This window comes from Centroberyx gerrardi, chromosome 24 (genome assembly GCF_048128805.1).
Source record: "Centroberyx gerrardi isolate f3 chromosome 24, fCenGer3.hap1.cur.20231027, whole genome shotgun sequence".
Taxonomy (NCBI): domain Eukaryota; kingdom Metazoa; phylum Chordata; class Actinopteri; order Beryciformes; family Berycidae; genus Centroberyx; species Centroberyx gerrardi.
In genome coordinates, this window is record NC_136020.1 from 10,710,938 (window position 1) to 10,734,589 (window position 23,652).

A 23,652-nucleotide genomic window follows, 5' to 3' on the forward strand; every position below is an offset into this window, starting at 1 on the left:
TGCAACATACAACATGGAGCACCTGCAGTGATGTATAGTCTCCTGTCAGAGTGAGACAGAACACAGAAGGAGTGAGGGGATCAGAAGGTGTTGGGTCAAGCTCTAATGAGGAGCCTCATTGTGGGTTTAACATGACTGTATAAGTCTTCGCAGCTGGAGTGATCACAGTCCATGACACGCTCTGCAGCGAAACGTCCTCCCACTCTTCCCTCTGCTCTATAATTGATCTCTGAAAACCTTGGAATTAATTGTGCTCCACTTCAACTTCAGTGGTAAATGCGCACTCTCATTAAACTGACTTCGGTGGTTCACATTTTTGGTAGTTACTTGCAAGGCTGAGAAAGGATTTTAATACATGCATGTTATGTGTTACTTTTCAGCTCAAGATATGTTAATAACAGCATATTGTGTTAAAATGTATTGTCATTGACATATGTTGTGTTGAAAAGTTACACAAATGTGTGTTGTACCAAAGAAGACACACACGTGTTAAAAATGACACATACTTTTTAAAGTGCAGTTTATGTGAAGGCCTGTTGACCACATTGTGGTCATTTAGTCTAGTATTGAGTCTTAAAATCTTATTTTCCTTAAAACAAGTGAAACTTGTCCAAACTTTTTTCTTGAATTGTCATTATCTTGATACTAGTGGAGTCATCTATCATATTTCAGGATTATGCCAAAATTATTTAAAGTTTATCTGCTTTGGAAACAAGTGGAAGTATCTCACCCGCAATAAGTAGATTTTTTACTTGTTTTAAGGAAAATGAGATTTTAAGACTTAACGCTAGAGTGAATGACTTGTTAAGATATTATTGCAGTGTGGGACCGGTCCTGGGACTCCACTTAGTGTGGCTGGCAGGAAGTGTGGCTGCAGTGGTGTCCAATTAAAACCCTCCGTCACCACATCTTGCTGTGGCATCTTAGTGGGTGTGTGTGCATGACAGTGCAGAATCAAGACTAATGTGAAGGAGCCTTTGTAGGCTTATCAGTGCGAGAATCAGCTGTCAATTTGAGGAGAATGGAAATTCTGCTTTAATTACATGGAATATTCTCAGTAACCAACCCTTGGAGGAAATCTTAGTTCAACAAAACTGGTGGTGGAGCAGGAAGAGCGTGTTGCCTGGAAGATGTGGCAGAAAGATCAGTGTCGGGAACGAGAGGACAGATGTGAGTTTATTTTGACATAATGCGCATTGTCATCAGGGCAAACTAAAAACTGATATCATCCTCTTCAACATGTGACTGGGTGAAAATCTAACGTCATGCATTTTCACGGTCACGCTGCCAGAAATGCCGTCCCGTCCGTGCCACCCCGCCCCCACGCCCACGCAGGAATCCCCTGCTAAAGCTGCAGTCTGTCCGATGGAAAGTCCTCCGGCCCGTCCTCCCTCGCCGGGCCCCTGTTGGCCCCTCATCTGGCTCCCAGCCTGACCCATAACACCCCCTGCCAAATGGACATATGTACTGGAGGAGAGGTGGCAGCAGGCAGCCAGCTACCAGCTTTCTTATTTTCACACCGCAATTGACAATACATGAGATAGAAGACAGAGGGTTATATAAAGTGAGAGAGAGCTCAGTGGTTGATAGATGGATAGATAGATAGATAGATAGATAGATAGATAGATAGATAGATAGATAGATGGACAGACAGACAGACAGACAGATGGATGGATAGATAGATGGACAGACAGACAGACAGACAGACAGATGGATGGATGATAGATAGATAGACAGATAGATGAATAGATAGATAAATAGACAGACAGACGGACGGACGGACAGACAGACAGACAGACAGATGGACAGATAGATAGATAGATGTTATAATTAGTTAGTTTAAAATAGCATTCAAACTGGTCACCATGCCAAGACTGAACTAAACCATCCAAATATCAGTTCAAGCCAGGTCACGATGGTACTCCCACACACACACACACACACACACACACACACACACACACATATCTGTGTGTGATGAGTAGGCATATACACAGTGACACATGTAAACAGTTACTCAACGATAAATGTACCTGTTGTGTAGAACAGAAGGACACTGAGATGACCACAAAAGTAAAGACGGATTTAATTTTGTCAGTAGTATCAATATTAACCAGTTTCCACAGACTAAAACTGAGTCAAATGTCGGTCTACTTCAAGAATACATCTGTAAAACTAGAAGGGCACTCGGAGAGCGCAGACCTCCGCCAAGGTTCGTGCTTGTTCATGAGTCGGATCCGGATCCGGATCCGCTCCAAAATTTAATGGGTTCTTCCTTGGCCCATGCTACACCCTGCCATGAAGTTTCATGAAAATCAGGCCAGCAGTTTTTCCGTAATCCTGCTAACAGACAAACAAACAGACAAACAAACAAACGGCACCGAAAACATAACCTCCTTGGTGGAGGTAACAATCTGTAAATACATTCTGAGAAATTAACAAATTAACATGTTCATTCACATTGTGATTTTCAACAATACAACAAAACATGACTGCTATACGAAGTGTTGAAATACAGTATATACATAAAAACAATATAAAACACATTGATAACATTTTACACTGTCATGTACAAAATAAGCGTCTTGTTTGGCGGCTGTTGGCTTCATCTCCAGGGTTCAAGGCCTGTGGAAATAGTGAGCACGTTATATATAATATATACTATAATGAAGATCTCCAGCATAAGGTATTGTCTTAATTATCACTTTATTGTGTCTATCCCCCATTCATGTACCAAAATCCTCTACCACCCAGAATCTCTTTGAATCATCTGATTAGTTGGCAAAAATGTATTTCAACCGTCATCTGATTGGTTCTCTACCTCTCCTCTCCGTCCCACACCACTTCTGGCACTCTTGTCTTGAGGAGAATCGGTTTTGGTTGCCGCCGCAGCCTCCGTACACAAACGGCCGGCATTCCCCGGAGCGAGGGTGGAAGTACCAGAGCAGAACAAAGTCTGAACATCCCCCCTCTGACATGGGCTCCAGGCAGCGCTCAGCAGCTGGACCTGCACCTGGGGTCAGAAGAGAGGGCAACAAAGGTTAAAAGAAAGAGTTAAAGCTGCACTAGGCAATTTTTAATGTAAAGATACACCTGGAGCTGCAACAGATAAGAGTGTCCCATCTCCCACTAATTGAGCTGTAGATTCTCCCTATTTTCCCAAATTAATTCTATTAAACTCAAGAGCGTAATACAAAACTTGCTCCCAGTGCTCCATCCAAAGAAAGCTGGACTAACTGATGATAGCTGAACCTGCTGTGAAAGCTTTTTTTTCCCACCATCTTTAGGTCAAATTTAGGTCCGAGGAGTGTGTTTACTGACGCCAACTTACATGATTTCTGGGTAATGAAGTCCTTCAAACTTCAAACAGTTACCACTCGCTACCACTTGAGGCCACCGATGTATGAAGGTGCCTAGTGCAGCTTTAAAATGACTCCTCAATTCCTAAAATACTCTTTTTGCGAGAGAAGAGGAGGAGAGAGGAGAGGAGAGAGGAGGAGAGGAGAGGAGAAGAGAGGAGAGGAGAGGAGGAGAGAGGAGAGAGGAGGAGAGGAGAAGAGAGGAGGAGAGGCGAGAGGAGAGGAGAGGAGAAGAGAGGAGAGGAGGAGAGAGGAGGAGAGGAGAGGAGAAGAGAGGAGAGGAGGAGATGAGGGGAGAGGAGAAGAGAGAAGAGAGGAGAGGAGGAGAGAAGAGAGGAAAGGAAAGGAGAGGAAAGGAGAGGAGAAGAGAGGAGAGGAGAGAAGAGAAGGAGAGAGGAGGGGAAAGGAGAGGAGAGGAGAAGAGAGGAGAGGAGGAGAGAGGAGAGGAAAAGAGAGGAGAGGAGAGAAGGGGGAGGAGAGGAGAGAGGAGAGAGGAGAGGAGAGGAGAGGAGAGGAGAGAAGAGAAGGAGAGAGGAGAGGAAAGGAGAGGAGAGGAGAAGAGAGGAGAGGAGAGAAGAGGAGGAGAGAGGAGAGGAAAAGAGAGGAGAGGAGAGAAGGGGGAGGAGAGGAGAGGAGAGAGGAGAGGAGGAGAGGAGAGGAGAAAAGAGGAGAGAGGAGAGGAAAAGAGAGGAGAGGAGGGGATAGGAGAGAAGGGGGAGGAGAGGAGAGGAGAGGAGAGGAGAGGAGAGGAGAGGAGAGGAGAGGAGAGGAGAGGAGAAGAGAGGAGAGGAGAGGAGAGGAGAGGAGACTTGTTCTTAGATACATTTAGAAATTGAGGAGTTGGGTTGCAAGGAGAGAGTGGAGATTCAGCCTGAGAAGATTTCACGTTTCAAGTGAGATCTAAAAAATCGCTGCACTGTAGAGACAAGCTCATGTAAAATTGTGTGTTCTTTCATGTTGCCATTAATGAGCAACTGTCAGCTGAGCTACTGGACGCTATATGAATTTATCATTATCTTTGCTGACTCAGACACAAAGTCACCACCATCCTCATTATCCTCTAGATCTAGGGTTCCACTGCAGATTGTTTATTTATAAATTAACTGAAAAATTCAAGCACAGGCTGTCGCTCATTCAGACATTGCTCTCTCTCAGTTAGCCTCACATACACACACACACACACTTTGATCCAAGGATTAACAATGTCAAGCATCTCATTACTCAAAGATGATATGGAAATATGAGCGGGAGACAGAGACAGAGGGAGACACCTAGAGACAGACAAGACCGAGATGAACAAGGGAAAGAAGGGAGGAAGAAGAAAGAAAGATGAGAAAGAGACAGAAGGTCTTTCCATCCCAAATCAACCACCTTTGCCACTCACCAGTCGTCTTTACTCCAAACACCCTTCTCTTCTTCCTCTGTCCCCACTCCACACTCCCTTCCCCACCAGAATCTGAAGGCCAGAGGAACCAATTAGAAGATTACAGGTTGGTGGATTCAGCCATGAGGGACTAAGTAGAGCCCGCTTTGTTCAAATGCATGGGTTCTATATTTTTATCATATTGTACACAGGATGAGCTAAATGTCACTAGTCCACATCTAATGACTGTGATTTATAAATAAACATGCTGACATTGACAATGGGCAATGACAGGGACAGGGACGCTCATGAAGCAGGAATTACAGTAAATTGGGATGCAGGAGGCGATTCCAGCCTGCGGGCTGCGGGCGCTAATGAGCCGTGTGAAACACTGTGTCGTCGCTTGGTACATTCTGACTCTCTCTATGACTTTCTGCTCACTTTTTGTCTCCATGCTGGTGGCTGCAGTCACAGCAGCACTCTGCAGAACGACCATTTCAATTTTACATGAATAACATTTTTTAATGCTTGTTTAAATAAGCAAGCTGACTAAGAACATGATCTTGTTTGTAGAAACGGTCTGGGGGAATGCAGAGAGGGGGGTTATCATATTTGGACTTCCTAGATTATGGCTATTACAGACTTTTTAAATTGTTTGACACAAAGTTGACTGTGCAAAAATGTGCAAACAGGAAAGCTGACTCCATCTCCAGCACATTTTACACACAGCATATTCCAACTGCCTACATCATGGCTTTTCCAGAGGGTTTGAATACACGTAACCATTTGGCCAAGACACACACACATGAAGTTGACAGCTAAACATTTAATGTGAGAGCAATCAAACTTCACCTACGTATTTGCAATGGGGTTCAAAAGTGTGTCAGATCCCATTTGGTCCTGCTCTATAATGTTACTGTGAGAACAAATTGCCAATTCTGCAAGCTGCGATATCTCAGGCTTCTGTGTGTGTGTTCGGCCCATGGGCTCGGACACTGCAAATGGCCGCTTGTGGCTATATTTATTATGATTATTATTATTACCAGTGCGGTTTGATGGGATCCCCTCTTCTGTGAGGATCACAGGGGCCGGGCTGGCAATTTCTCCCTCCCCATTTCCATTTTTTTTCTCTTCCTCTTCTTCATCTTCTTGTCCCATCCCTTCTTCCGGCAGGTTGCGAGTGAGGGATTTTGCTACTTCTTCTGGCTCGTTGTCTTTCTCAGTCACCATGGTCTCCCGATCTGGATCCATGGACTTCACTATAAGCTGGTATTCCACCCCTGCGGTGACACACACACACACACACACACACACACACACACACACACACGACCACCATATGAGAATACTAGTGTTATTCATCATTTTTATCTTAAACTGTAGTTTTACTGTGCGTCCACATCCCGTTAAGTAATGGAGAGACCTGAGTGAGCGAGAATGAGTAAATCTAAAAGCACATTTGACTCTAAGATGCTAAAGTCTGGTGGTTCTTGGTGAAGCGTCAGTGAATAGCGTCTCGTGTTTGTGAATGGCTCCACTGTGGACGGCACCATGGTGAGTGTTCCTCTGAGAGAACATAACAGATGGCACGGCACACATGGGTGCCATGCCACTGCCACGGGAGCTCTAGAACATACACACACACACACGTGCGCAGGCACACACACACACACACATTTGCACGCACAAAATATGTAGCTAGAGGCAAAAACTAGAAAAACTAGAAAAGTAAGCATGCATAGATGGTTTAAAATGTGTATACAAGTAAATAAAACACACACACACACACACACGCACACACACACACACACGCACACACACACACACACACACTCACTCACCACACTTTTCTGCCACCTCTTGGGTGACTAGCTCCTTCACTTCTTCAGCCTTGAGACAGAGAAGACAAGATTCAAAGTCAATGACAAAATACATCAAATGAAGATTTTCCTCATTCATTCTTAATTTTGTGTGTGTGTGTGTGTATGTGTGTGTGTTTGTGTGTGATAAACACGCACAGAGAGTCCAGGCTCTCCCTTGTCCCCCTTGGCTCCTTCATTCCCCACCTCCCCCTATGGGAAAAAAAACACATTGACTCATAAACGAAAGGGGACTAATGACATGAAATATACTTTTACATGCACATACGAACAATTCAGGAAAAAAGAAACACAGAGCAATTGCAGAAAACGGCAAAGTGTGTTTTGGAGAAGTGTGTGTGTGTGTGTGTGTGTGTGTGTATCTGTTCATATATGTGTCTTACACCATCCCCCCTTTTTCCTGGCGTCCCGGGCGAACCCCTCTGACAAGGCTTCCCTCTGCCCCTTCTGCCCCTCTCTCCCTGTTGAACAACAATCAAGATTCAAAGTGCACACAGAGAAAACACATCCATGAGTTTTGAAATGATTTCACACAGAACTTCTACTCTAAAAAGAAATAATGGTAGCCAGCTCAGCCTGCTCATCCATCTCCATTTCTAAACAGCGTGAATGACAGACTCTTCCCAATTAGGTGCATCCATAGAAAGTCCTCATTAGACACTCTCTGCCAACATCCGGAGTCTAGTAATTGTGGCTGAAAGGAGCTAATTGAATGAGATATTACTTGAAAGCTCCAGACAGAAATAGCCCTCTGTGTGTGTGTGTGTGTGTGTGTGTGTTAATTAAGGCCATGTCTTGGATGCATCCGCTGCTACAGTAAAGTCTACAGTACGTCTCTCTGAACTAGATGTGGACCTGGTGACGCCTGTAATCAAGCTCGATTCATCCTTCTGCCCACTGTGCTCTGTCACTTGTTTTTGGTGTTGTTTTGTAGAAGTGGGAATTGTTGGTATAAAGAAATGTATACAAAAAGTGAGCGACTGTGTGGTTGATCTTGTGTCGACAGCTCTGGAGTCTATGTGATAATATGTTTGTATAGGTGTGTGTGTATTTTGAAGAGTGAGCGAAATATAGAAATAGAAAGCTGGACAAAGAGAGAGTTACTTACTATAACAAGCCATAGAATGCAATTTCCATCCAATTAAATCTTTTTATTGTTTAGCACAATATCTGCATAGTGTACATCCTCTACAGTCCCATGACTCTATGTATGATTCCAGTAGTGTTGTACCCCACAGCTAGCTGAGGGAGGGGGTATACCTTAGCTCCTGTGTCTCCTCGGGACCCTGGAGGTCCCGGGCGCCCCTCGTCTCCATCCTTCCCTGAACTCCCTGCTGAGCCCTTAAACCCCGGGAAGCCTGCGAAACCTGCCGCACCCTGCATGGAGCGAGAGCAACATGAGGGAGGAGACCGATGTGTGATGGATGTGTTTTCATCATTCAGTCATACGATTGGACAACAGTGACCAATGGAATTGCTAAATGAAATATTCCTTTTAGTTTACTAACCTTTTCTCCTTTCTTTCCTGGGGCTCCGTCCACCCCGTTGATCCCTCCGTTCCCCTTATCCCCCTAAAGATGATGTCACATGATGAAAAAACATAGATGAAAATAAAAAGTGATGTGTGTTTGAGAGAGAGAGACATGTATGTGTGTGTGTGTGTGTGTGTGTGTGTGTACCTTGCGTCCTGTGAGTCCATTGAGGCCTGGTACGCCCGGGGTGCCATGTAACCCCATGTCACCCTGTCATGCAAAAAACACCATATAAACATACACAGAGTAATCTAGTTCAGTGACAGTGCTGTTTGACATGATATTGTTAGATAAGTTAAACGCCTGTTTGGCCAAATCAGAGTCCAAGTCTAACCTTTTCTCCATCCAGGCCCAGGCTGCCCATGCGTCCAGGTAAGCCTCTGAATCCCTATAAAACCACATGACACTTTATTACATGACTATCTAAGCAGACCTTAGAATATAAAGAGCTCCCATGCAAAAGAGATTCTGAACCTCAACAAAACAAACACAATGGACCAGGCCGGAAGAAAAACAATCAGAAGGATTATTATAATTCTACATCAATTTCCTAAGCATATCATAATCTGGTGAGTAATAGTAATTTCACCTTCTCTCCCTTCTCCCCCGTGTCTCCTGCTAAGCCTGGTTCTCCTAAATCGCCCTGTAGATAAAAACAAACAAACACATTTATTTGACTCTTTAAAAAACTATAAAATCATCAAAATGATTTCATTAGACTCACTCATATTTTGTCTTCCACTGTACCTGATCGCCCTTCTGGCCTTGCAGTCCCAGGTCTCCTTTGTCCCCCTTGGCTCCATCCAATCCATGATCCCCATTGCGACCCTGGAATCACACCATAAGCCCATGACCAGGACTAGTTTGAACTGCAAGTGTGTGTGTGTGTGTGTGTGTGTGTACTGTATGTGTGTTTTTGTGTGTCTACTCTACCTTTACTCCATTGGCACCCGGCTCCCCTGAATCTCCCTGTAGGAAAATAAGACAATTACATAAACAGCGCTACAGAAAAATAGTCAATGGTTAAATTTAGAAAAGATTAGTGTTTGTCCAATGTAAACAAACTGTACTGAACCCTCCTCACCTTCTGGCCTACTGGCCCTCGTGCCCCAAACGGTCCCACTGCACCCTTAGTGCCTGCATCACCCTTTAGGCCCTGTAGAGTAAACATCAGTCACCAATACAGTATTGGCACATCAACCTTGATAATAATAAAACTAGCAAGCAAGCTGATAATGCATATTGAAATTGTCTGTTGTGCATTAGTACCTTGTATCCAGGAGGACCGTCCTCACCCTTTTCTCCTTTATCTCCGTCAAAACCTGGCGGGCCTCGCATCCCCTGAGTCAAACCAGACGTCACATACTGTCAGTAACTTAACTTCACTCACCTTGCTTTAATCACATGAACATCCAGACTGTTGAAATGACTCAGAGAGCAGCATAAAAATGTCCGGTCAAACCCAAACCTCAGGAGGATCTTACCGCCTCTCCCTTGGTGCCCTTATATCCACGAGGTCCTTGGATTTGAAGCACACTCCCCTGTAGAAAGGGATTGATTTGTGACTACAAGCAGCAAATCAGTGTAATCCGCAAGAATTAAAGTGGTTGTATGGGGCTTCATAAACTGGCTACTTACAGAAAATCCAAAGAAAAAAATCTCTAATTTATGCATACATGTATCATGTCATTTCACTGCACCAAATTCCTTGCACACACATTATACTTGGCAAATTAAAGCCAATTAAAGCTAAGTTCTGATTTATCTACAGAATAGAGAAGAACGCAGAAGAAGAATAATCATACCCTCTCTCCTCTGACTCCAGGTATTCCACGGTCACCCTGGAAAGAAAGACGCTTTTTTAAGAACACTTTCCAAACACGATAACTATTTTAATTACAGGTGTCAGAAAAATTGTTGACCCTTCTCACAGTTCTATTAAGTCCCTTCACACTTCACATTCTAATATAATTTGTCTCATCCATCCATGATAAAAATACATTCTGAACGGCTGCATCAGCTGGCCAAAGTTGAGCGCGGTGTTGAAAGGAAGAGTGAAAGTCTACAGCGACAGCAGTGATGTGTGTTCTGACACTTCAGTGGAGAGGAGAGAAATGAACCTGAAGACAGTTTGACTGACAGCTGACATCACTCCTATCAAAACAGCCTGGACCCAGTGACACCTCACACGGAATGGAAAATCACTATCTTACAAACCAAAGGCCCCTGTATGAATATCTGGCCATTCGGTTGCCAGTGTTGGCCTCTACTCTCAACATCGACTTATACCTGCCTGTTTACGCAAACAACTCGCTCCAACAGTGAGTCATGTCTAAATAAAGCACAAGTAGCCTATAAGGCATGCAGACAGGGTCAAGAGCGGTCGAGGAGTTCAGTTGCTCTCCAGCACAAATGGCTGCCCTTTCCGTGCTTTTCCTGTGTCTGCATTTTATTGTTAATGGAGCGGAAGCAGAAAACATCCAGTCAGCTGCAGTCCGGTGGGCGGAAACACCTCAGTGAGGAGAGAGGTCAGGGCAGACAGGCAAGACTCGCTCAAGCTAACGGGCGGGTCACAAGTGTTTATGTTGTACACTGATAAACAGAAGGGCACAGAACGCACAACTCATTCAACGCTGAAGCAGATGAAGAGCGGAAATCATTGCGTGGTCCAACAAATCCCAGTTTCTGCGACAGCATGCTGATGGCAGGGTCAGAATTTGGCGTAAACAGCATGAGTCCATGGATCCACCCTGCCTGCTGTCAACAGTACAGACTGGCAGTGGTGGTGGAATAGTGTGGGAAATGTTTTGACTAGGTGCATGTTTTCATGGCCACTTTAGTTTACTCTGTCCAGTCCACAGATCTCAACCCAATCGAGGACTAGGACAAGGACTTTTCACAGATTTTCAAGGTCTTGTTTAGTGAAATTAAGGGACTCAAAAAAAACTTAAGTCAGCATGAGCTGAGATCCTTGAACATTTCCGGCACCTTGTTGAATCCATGCCTCAAAAAACATTCAGGCTGTTCTGGAGGCGAAAGAGGGGTCCTACCCAACACCAGCTAGGTTTACCTAATGAAGTGGATACTGACTGTATAGCAAGAGTTGTTATGATGCAGATATTGTGTGCCATACTGCCTTACCTTTTCACCTTTGCTGCCTTGCAAGCCCCTCAGACCCTAGTAAAAGAGGTCATGGAAACGAAAAGGGTTTTGTTTCATACACATCAACACATGCATAATTGGAACTTAAATGGTCTCAAATGAAGCAACATAATCAGTTGTGTAGCTTTAAAAAGTGATGTCAGTCACTCACTATATGCCCAGGGCCTCCTTTGACTCCTGGAGTGCCTTTTTCACCCTGTAGAAAAGAAATGTTCCAAATGTTTTGCCTTATCCACAGGACATCACTGAATGTATTAGGGAAAGTAAATGTTAAAGGCTAGAATAGGGAAAAAAAGACATGATGTGATGAATGACACATTTGAAAGGTTCAAATGCAAAAAGGGTTCTTCATGGCATCCAATTTAGCAGCCAAGGTCCAGTCCCAGCCAATATTTCCCCATCCTCACCACCCAGGCAATTGTGCATATTGATCACAGTGACAGTTGTTTTTACTTCATCTAAACAGGGGCTAACCCTGGTCAAAATGTTGTTTCCACTCTCAGAGGTAAAGTTATCCAAAGCACTGAGCTCACCCTTCTGCCTGCGATGCCAGCCACGCCTCTGGCACCCGGCTCACCTGGCAGACTGTCACCCTGATGGGAATAAGAATATTATATAAACTAATAATCAACTTTTTACGCTGCAGCTTTTAAAAGTAACAAACAAAAACACAAACATGAGATGACGATAGATAGATAGACGTCTTAAAACAAACAGTAACTTGAAATAACAGTGCAAATGCTAGCAACACAATACACAAACAAAATGCCACTGCAAACATTGAGTCATAATATATACTTATAATATAATTTATGTTGCACTCTTGGACCCCAAAAGATAACACTAAGTGCAACTGAAACATCATGTATATATACTGTATATATACCTTTTCTCCTTTCACTCCAGCTGCACCAGCAGGACCCTTGGGAACAAAGAGCATCACTAATGTCACATTGTGGAAAGAAATCAAACAAATGCTCACTAAAGTGGTGGCAAAACAAAACGTGCTTAAACTATGATCTCCAGTTATCAATCAAGATATTAAAAAAACACAGATATGATATTTTTAGAATAGTGTCAGATTATCTTTCACTTTCATGAGTAGACCATATTTTAGTGGTTGTTAACTATTTACAACACTGTATACTATCTTCACTTGTCCCACAATGGCAAAGTCTATTTGCAGCATACACCTGCATGACAAATCACAATAAAAGACACACACACAAAAAAAGACACAACAGTTGTCAAGATTGTGAAGAGAATGTGTTTTCTTGCCTTCAGTCCTGCAGCTCCTCGTAGTCCGGCAGTGCCAGGTGAGCCGTTCTTCCCCCGTCTGCCTCTGTCTCCCTGCAGGAGCAGAAAAGATCTTAGGAAATGCAGTTTATGGTTGTTATAGGATGCTGTAAATACACCTTATATCTCCTTTTGGGCAGATACTGTCAAGAAAGACAGAATCCAATGGCATGATGCTCTCTTTCCCTAGTTCTCCTATTTTCATTCACAGTTACACAGCATCTATTCACACACTTTCACTCCGTTTTGTCCCTGATCAAAGGGAGTTCACTGGCAACTCCTGACCATTCTGAGATAATATTCAATGATACATTATGGGACGTCCGACCGTCTTACCTCTCGCCCCGGTTCTCCCAGATCCCCCGGGTGACCCCTCAGGCCCGGGGAGCCCTGGATGCCTGGGTTACCACGGATACCCTGGATACCTTGAGCACCTGGGGGTCCTGACTCCCCCGGCTCACCCTGAGGAGACAGAGAGAGAGAGAGAGAGAGAGAGAGAGAGAGATGGATAGAAACAGAGTGACAAATGAAATGTTTGACAGACAAACACAGGTCAACTTGCTTTGTGTGATGGTCAGTTCTATTACTTTCAAATAATTGCTTTCAAATAAAGTCACTCTTGCCGTTATCAATTTACACATTCCTGTACACAATTTCAAATGAGCGAGTGAGTCATCGAGGCAATTAATTTCCCTAAATTAAAAGTGAAATGAGAAACAGAGTCAATTAAAGTGAGAGCGATGGAAAGATAGTGTGAGGATTAATTGCTTTTGTTGGGGCGTTACAACTCAGCCGCTGCCTCTGGTTTTTAAAAGTGAGGAAAGAGGGAAATCTCACCTTTTGCCCCGGAGGACCCGCCTGCCCTACTGGCCCTCTGTGACCGATGCCTGGCTCACCCTGAACACACACACACACAAACAGAGAAACACACATGCACGCACACACACGTACACACAACCTATGTTTCAATATCATAAAGTATGTTGCGTTCAAATTAAAATTTCAATTTAAACTCCCAGGTTTCACTCTGCTGCTACTTAAGGAATTATGCAGCCCACACAATCATGCAGTGTAGTGTAAATCATAGCTTGGTTCTGAATTAATGCATTTATATTTACCTTTTGTCCCTCTTCACCGATTCCTCCCTGAGAAAAGTGGACAAACAGAGCACAGATCAGACAGCTGGAGTGGATCTGCACCTCTGCACCTCTTTCATGCCTCAAAATAGACCAAGACAGGCAACTTGGGAAAAAAAACAACAACTAAAGAGCAGGCAGAGTTTTGAGAGTCTTGTATTGACGTGGCGGGTTAACAAGGGGAATTATTAATGTCTGCTTTAATCTACTGCCTCACAGTCAGACAGAAACAGAGCCGGGGGGACATCAAAGGCCGGGGTTCTACTGGTTTTACTGACAGGCGAGACGGGAGGGGAGCTCCCCCCGAGGTCTGACGTCATTCACCGATGCAGCCTGGGTAGGCGGGGGGAGCGGCGAGGGGTATTTTTATGCACCGGTGGCACATTTTGAAGGGGTGACTGTCATTCCCGCTCCATCATAATGGGAGGATGTCGGTGATTGCGTAATCAGTGGGATGATACTGATGACTCAAGAACTTTGACAATGTAAGGATGTGTGTTTCAGTTCAGAGGAGGGTTGGAAAATGCAAAGAACCTGTTAGCTGTTTAAGTAGTATAAAGTAAAGGTTGCATTTGATTTCACTTAAGTCCTATAGTTACAGTCTTAATGTTAGAGTAACTGTATGTAATTCTTTGGTCACCTTTGGTCCTGGTTCTCCACTCTCACCTGGGGCGCCCTATTGCACAAGAAACATGCAAGAATATTGATCTGTATCAAGATTTCATAACCAAAACAGTGCTGAAGAGTAGAGCATTTGCATGATGTTGAATTTGTTTGGTATTGGATCTTAAAGTGTTTTAATGTGTGTTCTTACCTTGAGGTAAAAATACTCTGGAGGATATGGATATGGCCTCCCAGTTTCTTCCTCATAATCCCCCCCCCTCTCTCTCTCCATCTCCACCCTCTGCCTCTCCCACTCCTCCCTCTCCCTCTCCAAGTCTCTCCCCCCCTCGTTCTCTGTCCTCTCTCTCTCCCTCTCCGACTCTTTCTCCCTCTCCACTTTTTCCCTCTCAAGCTCCAGCTCAGCCTCCTTCTCTTTCTCCAGCTCCATTCTCTCTCTCTCCATCTCCAACCTCTCCCTCTCTCTCTCCCTCTCCAGGTCCTCCTCCCCCTCCCGCTCTCGATCCACGTCCTCCTCCGTCTCCCACTCGTAGTCTCCGCTCGTCTCCTCCTCCCCGTAATCTGGATCGGCTCCCGTCTCTGTGTACCCGTCTGTCTCTACCCCTGTCTCTTCTTCCATTTCCCACTCCTCCACTTCCTCGGGTGTCACCGTTTCCTCTCCTGCGCCCTCCATTTCTGTATGCATCACCCTCTCTCTTTCCATCTCTCCCTCCCTCTGTTCTTGTCTCTCGCTCCTGGAATGGGTTTGAAGGTCAGGCTTGGCTTGCTTCTTCTAGAAAAACACAAGTTTTACAAGGCTAAGCACGTTGAAATTCTCACCATCTTACTCAGGATCAATACTTATAATCATCATCTATATCAAACTCACATTCCAGCTGCTGTGGCTTCGGGCTCCAGAGGAAAGAGGCTAAAATGAATAAAAAAAGAAAAAATCTCATATGTGGTCTGCAGTGACCATGAAATTGTATTTTCATATTTAATTCGCTGCAATGCCTTATGCAACATTTTCTTTTGTGACATGTATGAATTTTTAATTGTTAAAGGCTGGAGAATCTTGGGCAAAGAAATAAACTATTTACTTTTGGTGCCTCCTTGTACCGATTTCTTCCACCAGGTGCGCCTGGCATGAATGCCTAAAATATTATTGTTATTGTTAATATGAATATTTTTATTATTGTTCATTTTCTACAAAACCAGGTGACACTTACCATAGAATCAGGCCAGGAGGCGCTTCTCCTCACCCGGATGTGGGATCGAGGCACCTGTCAAGTCCCCAAAACCTTTCATGAGTAAATTTAGCACCCATGATGCTTCCTATTGAATAGTTGTGTTTGTTTGTGTGTGTGTGTGTGTGTGTGTGTGTGTGTGTGTGTACTCAAAAATGCACTTCAAAAATCAAGTTTACTTTGTGTCATAAAACCTCCTCTCATTAACATTTCTAGAATATATGACGCTGTAAATGAAAGAAAGAAAGACGCACAGACTTGTCTTAGAAAGTTATTTGAACATTTTTACTCACTTGAGGATACATGCACAGAGAGGTTAAACAGATGAAAAAAATGTAATAACAGAAACAAAATTTCACCAGTGAAAAGAGTGTTTGATCTGGCTACATAAATGATTAGAACATCAATATATTCTGAATAATATAATAGGTATTCAAAAATCTTTTATTGAATAGATTATCAAAGACAGTCGACAAAATACAATCTTTTTTCCATGTTTCAATAAATAAAAAATTCATGACAACTTGATACAAAGGGATATGTATTTAAATTGTGGGCACAAGTTTGAGAAAGTTTAGCTTGTTATCTAATGTAGTCTTTATTCGTGACACAAAAAAAGTTAAAGTTGTTTAATAAATAAATTAGGAGTAGGAGGAGAGGCTACAGTTCCATTCACACTGAACAAATTCATGAATGTCAGTAAGCTGGACGTGAAGATACAATTCTCTTCCCTTGACACAGTGTCTTCCTATTTTCCACAGTCCCCCACTAAGATAAAAACCCTGATACAAGATGTGAATCTTGTCACGGGCGTGGCTTTGGGTGAGTGACATCATCACTGTGTGAAAGGGAGTTCCCCCTCACGAAACGTTGGTCAGGTTCAGGGCAAGCTGCTCCTCACCAGCGATAAACTTCACAGTTTACATACACTCTTCCCAAGCTGTGTGCACTTGCTTATGAATGCTTACAACCCTACAGTCACATTCTCTCAGGAATTAAGAGAGGTCCTGTTTAAAAAAAAAAAAAAAAAAAAGAGAGAAAGTATTAAAAGTAACTCTCCGGAATCAGTTTTCTGTTCAGTAAATCACTGAGGGTGTGACTTTGCATGTCTGTTCATTCCCATTCAGGCAAACTGTGGTGAAATCATGCTCAACGCATGCTGGGACAACTTGGCCACAAAGCTTGTCCTATCTCATGCTTTGGTTATATGTATATTTATATATACTTAAAAATTATGTTGGTTTAATTGTGTTTTTCATTCACAGCACATTCACATTAGCCTTAGACAAACAGGTGAACCTTTTTGCACTGGTGAAATTTTCAAAGGTGTTAGTAGGAAAAAAGGTCTTGAATTATGATGGCAAGTGCTCATATGATTTACAGCATGGTTGGTCTATGGCATACTTAACATAAAGACTGTCTAAATTTATCCTAAAACAGGTACAAAGCCTGCAGGGAAGCTATGAAACTTAGCATATTACCTGTAAAGACTGACATTTGCTCTATCAAAAATGATAAATTCCAATAACCCTAGTTTTATTGAAGCATTTGCCGTCACTTTCAGGCCTCTAGTGTAAAGTGCAAACGAAAGAGCTTTGCATTCCAAAGCATGCAAGGATCTTCAAGAACAATTAGTGAAGTTGTAGACTTGTAAACAGTTAAAATCAGAGCTTTACCTTGTCTGCCTCTTCTGTGGAGACGGGAGGTGCAGGTGTTGACACTTCCTCCTGATCATGACAAAACAAAAAAGATGAGCATATGACAAATGAGGCTCCACATGTGAAACTGTAAATGTAATAGCGCCACAATGAAGGAAAATCCATAAGTGACTGCCCCCGTACCTTTTCTATATCGCCCTCTGTCTGAGATGGCGGCTCTGTGGTTGTCAAGTCGCCCTGAAAGAAAACAATTCATTCAAATATTAAGAGTTGAAGAAACTGAGGTGTAAAAGAAAATCACTTCAACCTGTCCTATATCTATTCAGAGGTAACCATAGACTATTGTTAAATAACATTTGCTCTTCACATTTTATTTTGGTGTCAGGATTGTTAATTCATTCATTTGAAAAATGAAGCTGACATGATGTAATTATCTTCTAAAAATAGCTAAAAATATTCACTCTAAATTGACTTAAACTTGACTTAAACAACTGATAAAGAGATGATAAAGAGCTGATGCAGTGCAGATTGGTGGTTGAAAAATAAACTATTTGGGCTGAGGTAAAGATTTGTGTATCAGATGCATTTCATCATGTAATATATCACAACAAGAGTAGTCCCACCTGTGTATCTGTCTCTCTGTGTGAGAGTGATGTCAGTGGACTGTTGGAGGTCTCCTCCAGTGGGTTGTGTGTAGGTAGCTGCTCCTCCTGCACAAGTCCAAATTACATAAATACATTATTACTCTTCCAGAAGGTTTTACTCCACACATAGGTATGGCTGAGCAGCACATAGATCATAAGTTTAATACAGATATTCGTTTTTCTAATAACAGTGGATGAGGTTTTGTTGCATTGTTTCATGTGTATTGTTAAGAGAAAAGTTTATCCAGGCTACAGAGTGGCAGTGCTCACCTTTTTACTCAAACCTTCTGTTTGGACTTCAAGCTGCATATGAGGAAAAATGTGAATATATTGTACATTAAAATGAATCATGAAATTGTGACCCAATCTACCACAAATAGTTCAGAGCTGACTGAAGCAAAGATACCTGTTCTCTCCCTCTGTGCTCCTGAGAGACCGAGGGGTCATCTGTGGAAAGCTCTTCCTGTTTGGAAAAAAAAATAAAATTATTTCCATCATAACTTCATCACTTTTAATAGCACACAACCTACAGTTACTCCAATATAGCATGTGCAGCACAGGTATGTGTCATCCATGCAGCGGGCTATAATGACAAACTAATTTATTCCTAATAATTAATTCAGCTAGTGGGTGTGTCATTAATCAACTCTTTCCTCTATTGTGTGGGCAGGGATATATTTCTGTCCCCAGAGATGCTGCTATTCAAATCAGGGGAATTTGCGTATGAGTTTGACAGTGCCATTATCAAGAAGGCACCCAAGCACACCAAGATAATACTCCAAATCCATAACAACTCCATACCATCAATCATCACTTTAAGTTTCATCTTAATCATCTATTGGAACAGTTTCCCACCTCATATTCATAACTGTACTCTTCACCATTGTAAAACTCCGCTTCCTCCTCCTCCACCTGCTCACTCGCCTTTAGATAGAAGAGAAACCACATGACTTACAAGAAGATATACATTAGTTACAGAATATACATTATCAGTTGTGTCAGTGCTGGGAAGACGACGACGCAAAGCAACAACAAAGCAATCCATTAATCACAATTATCTCTTATTGTTAAAAGAACTATAGCGAAATCAGCACACTAATGTCAAGACAAACGCATGCTTTTAGTTTTTTTAGACACACTCTATATGCTGCAACTGTTTAATTCTGTTTGTTATATTTTAAATTGTGTTTATTAAATTTACTATAAAGCCTGAATTTTAATTACATTTTTAGTAGTAAAGTGGTCACACCTACACAGATGACGTCATGTTAATGTCATGCTAAGCAATAGCCAGTGTTAGAGCCTGTGTTTACGGCTTTGTTAGTTAGGTTCCCTGTTTAGTTGGGGCGAAAGGTAAAGTTAGGCTTCCAGGTTTTGTTTATTCCCCTTCAAGGACATTTACCAGGCGTTGTCTCTGCCTCTTATGTCGTCCTTTGTTTCCTTTGCCCTGGTTAAGAAGTTCACAGTCAGAAAGAAAAAAATAAAGGTTTTCCATGCTTCAGATGTTGTTGATGATAAAGTATGAAACTATGAGTTGATAAGTTTAGGTAGATATTTAAGGAAAAGGGTAGTTAATGAATATAAAAACATAATGCAACACCATTACATCAAGATGTTTAGGAGTCAGCAATGTTAAAGTTACCAAATGGTTTAGACCTATTTAACGATATGCATTTATGTATGAGGCATCAAAAGCTAGGGAGAAACATAATTATACTGAATAAAGACTGTAACCCTCAAACTGGAGGGATCCTGGTAGAATTGTATTTATGTTTCATGTCGTCTCGTTTCTTGCAAATGAAACAATAATGATGATGATTGTGTTTGATCAGTCAGGAGAAAACGCTGCTCATAGTGGCTTTACCTTCCCACGCTCCCTGTTCTTCTTCTTCTCTCCTGAGGTCTTCTTAACAGAGTCTTCCTGCGTGAGGAGAACAGTCTCCACCACTGCTTCTGGTAAAGCTGAGACCCTCTGACACACACACACACACACACACACACACACACACACACACACACACACACACACACACACACAGCACACAATGATCAGATTACAATCTTTACTCCAGACTGGGCAGTATAGATTTATTCACAGAAATCCCCTGAAACAACCAAACTGAGCCGGTTGCAGAGTAACTAATTAATTAAATTGTATGTTATAAACAAGAAGTTTCTCCATGAGCCCTCCTGCTTTTTCCTCCAATAAACTAAAAGTTAGCGAAGTGGGCTCGTGACCAGGAGATCATCTGTTTGACTCCCCGGACTGGCTTGAAAAATCTGGGTGAGGAAAGTGAATAAATTATGTATTTCCATCCAACTGCAGAGTTGGCCTTGAGCAAGGAACCTAATCCTCGACTGCTCCAGTGGAGCTGTGCATTGGTCAACAGATGAAGATCGTGCTTGTGCTGTTTTCTCTTTTAAAGATTAGCCGTTTCCCTTTATTTGATAGTTGATTGCAAAGAGTGACAAGAAAAATGCGAGAGATAATGGAGAAAATGACATGCAACACAAGATCCCAAGCCAGATTTGGACCCAGAGCCACCAAGATGCATCATTGCGTTTATATTTGACAGCTGCCAGTTGTGAATATGCACAGCTGAATGTGAAATAGTTGCTGAAAAACAGCATGGATGCTTGGTAAACGATCTCTGGGTAAATAAAGGTTTAAAAGAAATGAACATGTTTTCAATATGCTCAACATGTTTTTCTTGGAGTTAGAGTTCTTTATTGTGCAGCGTCCTTACCTCCTGGGTGGTAGTATGGTTGAAAGTAGAGTTGACCACAGTCAGATTCATTTTGAGTGAGGACATTTCAATGCTGTCCCCATCCACCGTCCCCTTCCCCTCCGTTCCCCTTGACCTGGCCTCTATCCTGCCGAGCTCCTGCTCTCCATTCAGCGCTGTGACGGCCCACAGAGTCGGGCCTTCTGCAGTTTCATTCAGAGGATCCTTCAGGAGACCAGAGGCAATGAGGGAATGTAATGTAATGTAATGAGTGAGCGGATGGGAGAAAATGAGCAGTGTTAGCAGCTAGCATTTACTTGATGTAAAAGATAAATGTACAGACAGAATATAGGTAAAAAAAAATCATCTGAGTGTAAGAGAATGAGAAAGAAAGAAAGCTCCATCATTTCCTTTTCACCTAAATAACATAATTTATGATTACACAGGAATATGCTCAGGATGGACACTTACAGCGGAGACAGGCTCTGGAAGCTGTCTGTCCAGCTCTGGGTCTTCGATGGTGTCGATCTCTGACAGCGGCTGGTTGGAGAGGTCGAACTTCACCGAGCTCTGTTCAGACGACATGGTCAGGTGTCTTCAGATAGCCTCACAGGCCAGTTGGTATATTTTATAGGTGTCATATAATGTAAAGGATTTATAGCTTTGTCACACTTTGTGCTCATAAATAGGTTTATTATGTAGACTGAATTCAGCCTTATCTGCAGTGTGCACTGAACAATCAAAGCCAATTGCAACCTTTGGAAGATGTAAAACACTTCAAAAAGCAGGTATATGACTTTATACCTAATAATTGAGTCTACCTGTAATATATTAAAACGCTTCTATCATGGGTAGATGAAATGCTACTACTGATGTATAGACCGACCACTTACAGTTAATAGACTCTCGCTCTTAATTTCCTCCACAAATGTGTTCCACCCACTTCCCTCTTAGAGATTACGTACTGTGTACTCAGTGATGATGTTGGAGTTGTGAGTCTCGATGCCCTCCTTTGCTTTCCTGGAGGAGCCGAGCACATGAAGCAGCTCCTCTATTCCATCCTGCAGCAGCCTGTCAATTAAGGCCTTGAGCAAGGGCAGCTGAGAAGAAGAGTTTTTGTTTAGAAAACCACACTGGGCTTTGACTAGAAAGTGAAAATCTGCTGACCTCAGAATCTGAAGGATGCCACGCTCACTGCTCACCCTTATGCCGTAGGCTTCAAACATCGCTTCAATGTCCTGAGGAAGAGGGGAAATGTGTTGATCAAAGACTTGATAATCAATAATATGACGATGTAAAATGAGAACATAATGTTATAATGTATTCACCTTCATCTCGATTGATTTTCCAGGGAGTCCAGCATCACCCTGTAGAAACATGAAAGAACAAGAAGTAAAAACTCATTTCCAACTCCCCATACGTGTGTTTTTTGTGGGAAAAAAAAGAAAAGCACGCACCGTCTCTCCTTGCAAGCCTCTCTCTCCTTTATCTCCCTGCAAAAAAATAAAGCAATGAACTACCATATAGCCAATATTGCTCTTATTTATAAATCGGCTTTAGTACAAACCCCGTTGCCGTCTTACCTTCATTCCCGGTGAACCCTAGACACACAGAGACAGAGGAGCGAGACATTGGAACATGCATTTAAAAATGCATGGCATCAAGCTCACACCACAAGCCTGGTGACTCCCACATCTATCAGCAGATAACGGCACCAACACAACTCGATAAAAACACTCCATGCAACAGCTGGATTGATGTGCCATTGTTCATATGAGCTGTAAACAGGCAGAGAGAAGCGTGCAGTGTGTGAAAGTCAGACTGACCGTGGCTCCTGGAGGACCCATCGGTATCGGAAACGCTTGTCTGATCTCTTCAACGGTGGCACCCTGTGAAATGACCCGTAGGTTTAAACTAGTATCTAACAGCCTACAACCCTGTCTACATAGTTAAATTCACTGCTTCACTGCTTTTGAAAAACAGAAAACATTTAAGATCTTCACGAAACCTAGGGACTCTCCTCCCCCTGTTCAATAAATGAATTAAATTACTGGTAATTGCTTTTACCTCTGGAGTGACAAGCACTTGTGTCCCAGGTAAACCCGGAGGTCCCGGTTCCCCCTTACTGCCGTCTTTACCCTGGTGGAGGAACACAGTCACTTAGCTCTCAAGTTGATTCCTCACTTTTCTCACAAAGGCAATTTGGTTTTATCTCAAGGCCGCTTACATTTGTGCCTGTGTCTCCCTTGTCGCCCTGTAAAGGAAAACAAAAATGACCTTGTGTATTCATTACATAGCTTAATGATTTTTTTTGCGCAGTAAATAAATGTATAGAAAGAAAAATAACCTTTTTGCCGTCATCTCCTTTTAGTCCTCTTTCTCCCTGGGAAATGAAAATGCGTTTTAATTTTGATAATTTACCTGTTGGGTTATGAACGGAATTGAAGGGTTTCAGTCTAAAACGTGACATACATGACATATCCATCAGTCGAGATTAGAGAAAAAAAACAAACACAGATGCTTCCATCCAGAAATCTAAAAATGACTTATAATTGCAGTATAACAGTGCTTTACTTTCATGTTGTGTCCAATCATTTTGTAAGAGGAAGTGTCCAATTTTTCAAATGGTGGTTAACTCATTTTTAAGTGGAACTCTTCAATTCATGCTGTACTATTAGCTACATGATAATATTGTAAAGCAAAGAAGTTAGTGAGGCAAAGCATACAACTCTTATAGTTAAATGAAAATACATCCTCACATCTTTCCCTGCCAGGCCCCTCTTCCCATCGATGGCAGGTCTCCCCTGTAGAGAAGAGGGAACAAAACAACCACAACCTCTGTTTTCAGACTGATCATTATGCTGGAAAAAGAGTGAGCTGATGAAACTGAAACAATGGTATATTTGGCTAAATTTGCTTAAATACAGACTTAAATTCTGACTTCTTTGATATCATCTGTTATGTTCACATAATAAGGATAGTCAAAATGAATAGGTGCCATGCTGTCGTCAATACAAACACTGCTTATTACAGTTTTTTTTGATTGCCA

General features: G+C 42.5%; 1 protein-coding gene across 1 annotated transcript in view; it reads right to left on the reverse strand.

Moving 5' to 3' along the window:
- Positions 1–2,084: 2,084 nt before the first annotated feature.
- Positions 2,085–23,652, reverse strand: part of col7a1l (collagen type VII alpha 1-like) — a 68,146-nt gene continuing 46,578 nt past the window's right edge. The window contains exons 60-110 of the mRNA XM_078282240.1: positions 23,363–23,407; positions 22,951–22,986; positions 22,831–22,857; positions 22,671–22,742; positions 22,430–22,492; positions 22,187–22,204; positions 22,061–22,096; positions 21,932–21,970; positions 21,806–21,841; positions 21,569–21,703; positions 21,075–21,173; positions 20,625–20,828; positions 19,742–19,849; positions 19,280–19,324; positions 18,733–18,801; positions 18,284–18,340; positions 18,148–18,180; positions 17,857–17,943; positions 17,417–17,470; positions 17,252–17,302; positions 15,558–15,611; positions 15,429–15,482; positions 15,218–15,256; positions 14,543–15,121; positions 14,369–14,404; positions 13,711–13,737; positions 13,430–13,489; positions 12,929–13,054; positions 12,575–12,646; positions 12,183–12,218; positions 11,830–11,889; positions 11,448–11,492; positions 11,276–11,311; positions 9,940–9,975; positions 9,619–9,675; positions 9,404–9,475; positions 9,219–9,290; positions 9,068–9,103; positions 8,882–8,962; positions 8,724–8,777; positions 8,469–8,522; positions 8,282–8,344; positions 8,111–8,173; positions 7,863–7,979; positions 6,986–7,063; positions 6,741–6,794; positions 6,564–6,612; positions 5,766–6,002; positions 4,744–4,815; positions 2,822–3,013; positions 2,085–2,625 (exon numbers count right to left, since the gene is read on the reverse strand). Coding sequence (XP_078138366.1) covers positions 2,606–2,625; positions 2,822–3,013; positions 4,744–4,815; positions 5,766–6,002; positions 6,564–6,612; positions 6,741–6,794; positions 6,986–7,063; positions 7,863–7,979; positions 8,111–8,173; positions 8,282–8,344; positions 8,469–8,522; positions 8,724–8,777; positions 8,882–8,962; positions 9,068–9,103; positions 9,219–9,290; positions 9,404–9,475; positions 9,619–9,675; positions 9,940–9,975; positions 11,276–11,311; positions 11,448–11,492; positions 11,830–11,889; positions 12,183–12,218; positions 12,575–12,646; positions 12,929–13,054; positions 13,430–13,489; positions 13,711–13,737; positions 14,369–14,404; positions 14,543–15,121; positions 15,218–15,256; positions 15,429–15,482; positions 15,558–15,611; positions 17,252–17,302; positions 17,417–17,470; positions 17,857–17,943; positions 18,148–18,180; positions 18,284–18,340; positions 18,733–18,801; positions 19,280–19,324; positions 19,742–19,849; positions 20,625–20,828; positions 21,075–21,173; positions 21,569–21,703; positions 21,806–21,841; positions 21,932–21,970; positions 22,061–22,096; positions 22,187–22,204; positions 22,430–22,492; positions 22,671–22,742; positions 22,831–22,857; positions 22,951–22,986; positions 23,363–23,407 — 3,945 coding nt within the window. The 3' untranslated portion in view covers positions 2,085–2,605. The remainder of the gene's footprint in view (positions 2,626–2,821; positions 3,014–4,743; positions 4,816–5,765; positions 6,003–6,563; positions 6,613–6,740; positions 6,795–6,985; positions 7,064–7,862; positions 7,980–8,110; positions 8,174–8,281; positions 8,345–8,468; positions 8,523–8,723; positions 8,778–8,881; positions 8,963–9,067; positions 9,104–9,218; positions 9,291–9,403; positions 9,476–9,618; positions 9,676–9,939; positions 9,976–11,275; positions 11,312–11,447; positions 11,493–11,829; positions 11,890–12,182; positions 12,219–12,574; positions 12,647–12,928; positions 13,055–13,429; positions 13,490–13,710; positions 13,738–14,368; positions 14,405–14,542; positions 15,122–15,217; positions 15,257–15,428; positions 15,483–15,557; positions 15,612–17,251; positions 17,303–17,416; positions 17,471–17,856; positions 17,944–18,147; positions 18,181–18,283; positions 18,341–18,732; positions 18,802–19,279; positions 19,325–19,741; positions 19,850–20,624; positions 20,829–21,074; positions 21,174–21,568; positions 21,704–21,805; positions 21,842–21,931; positions 21,971–22,060; positions 22,097–22,186; positions 22,205–22,429; positions 22,493–22,670; positions 22,743–22,830; positions 22,858–22,950; positions 22,987–23,362; positions 23,408–23,652) is intronic.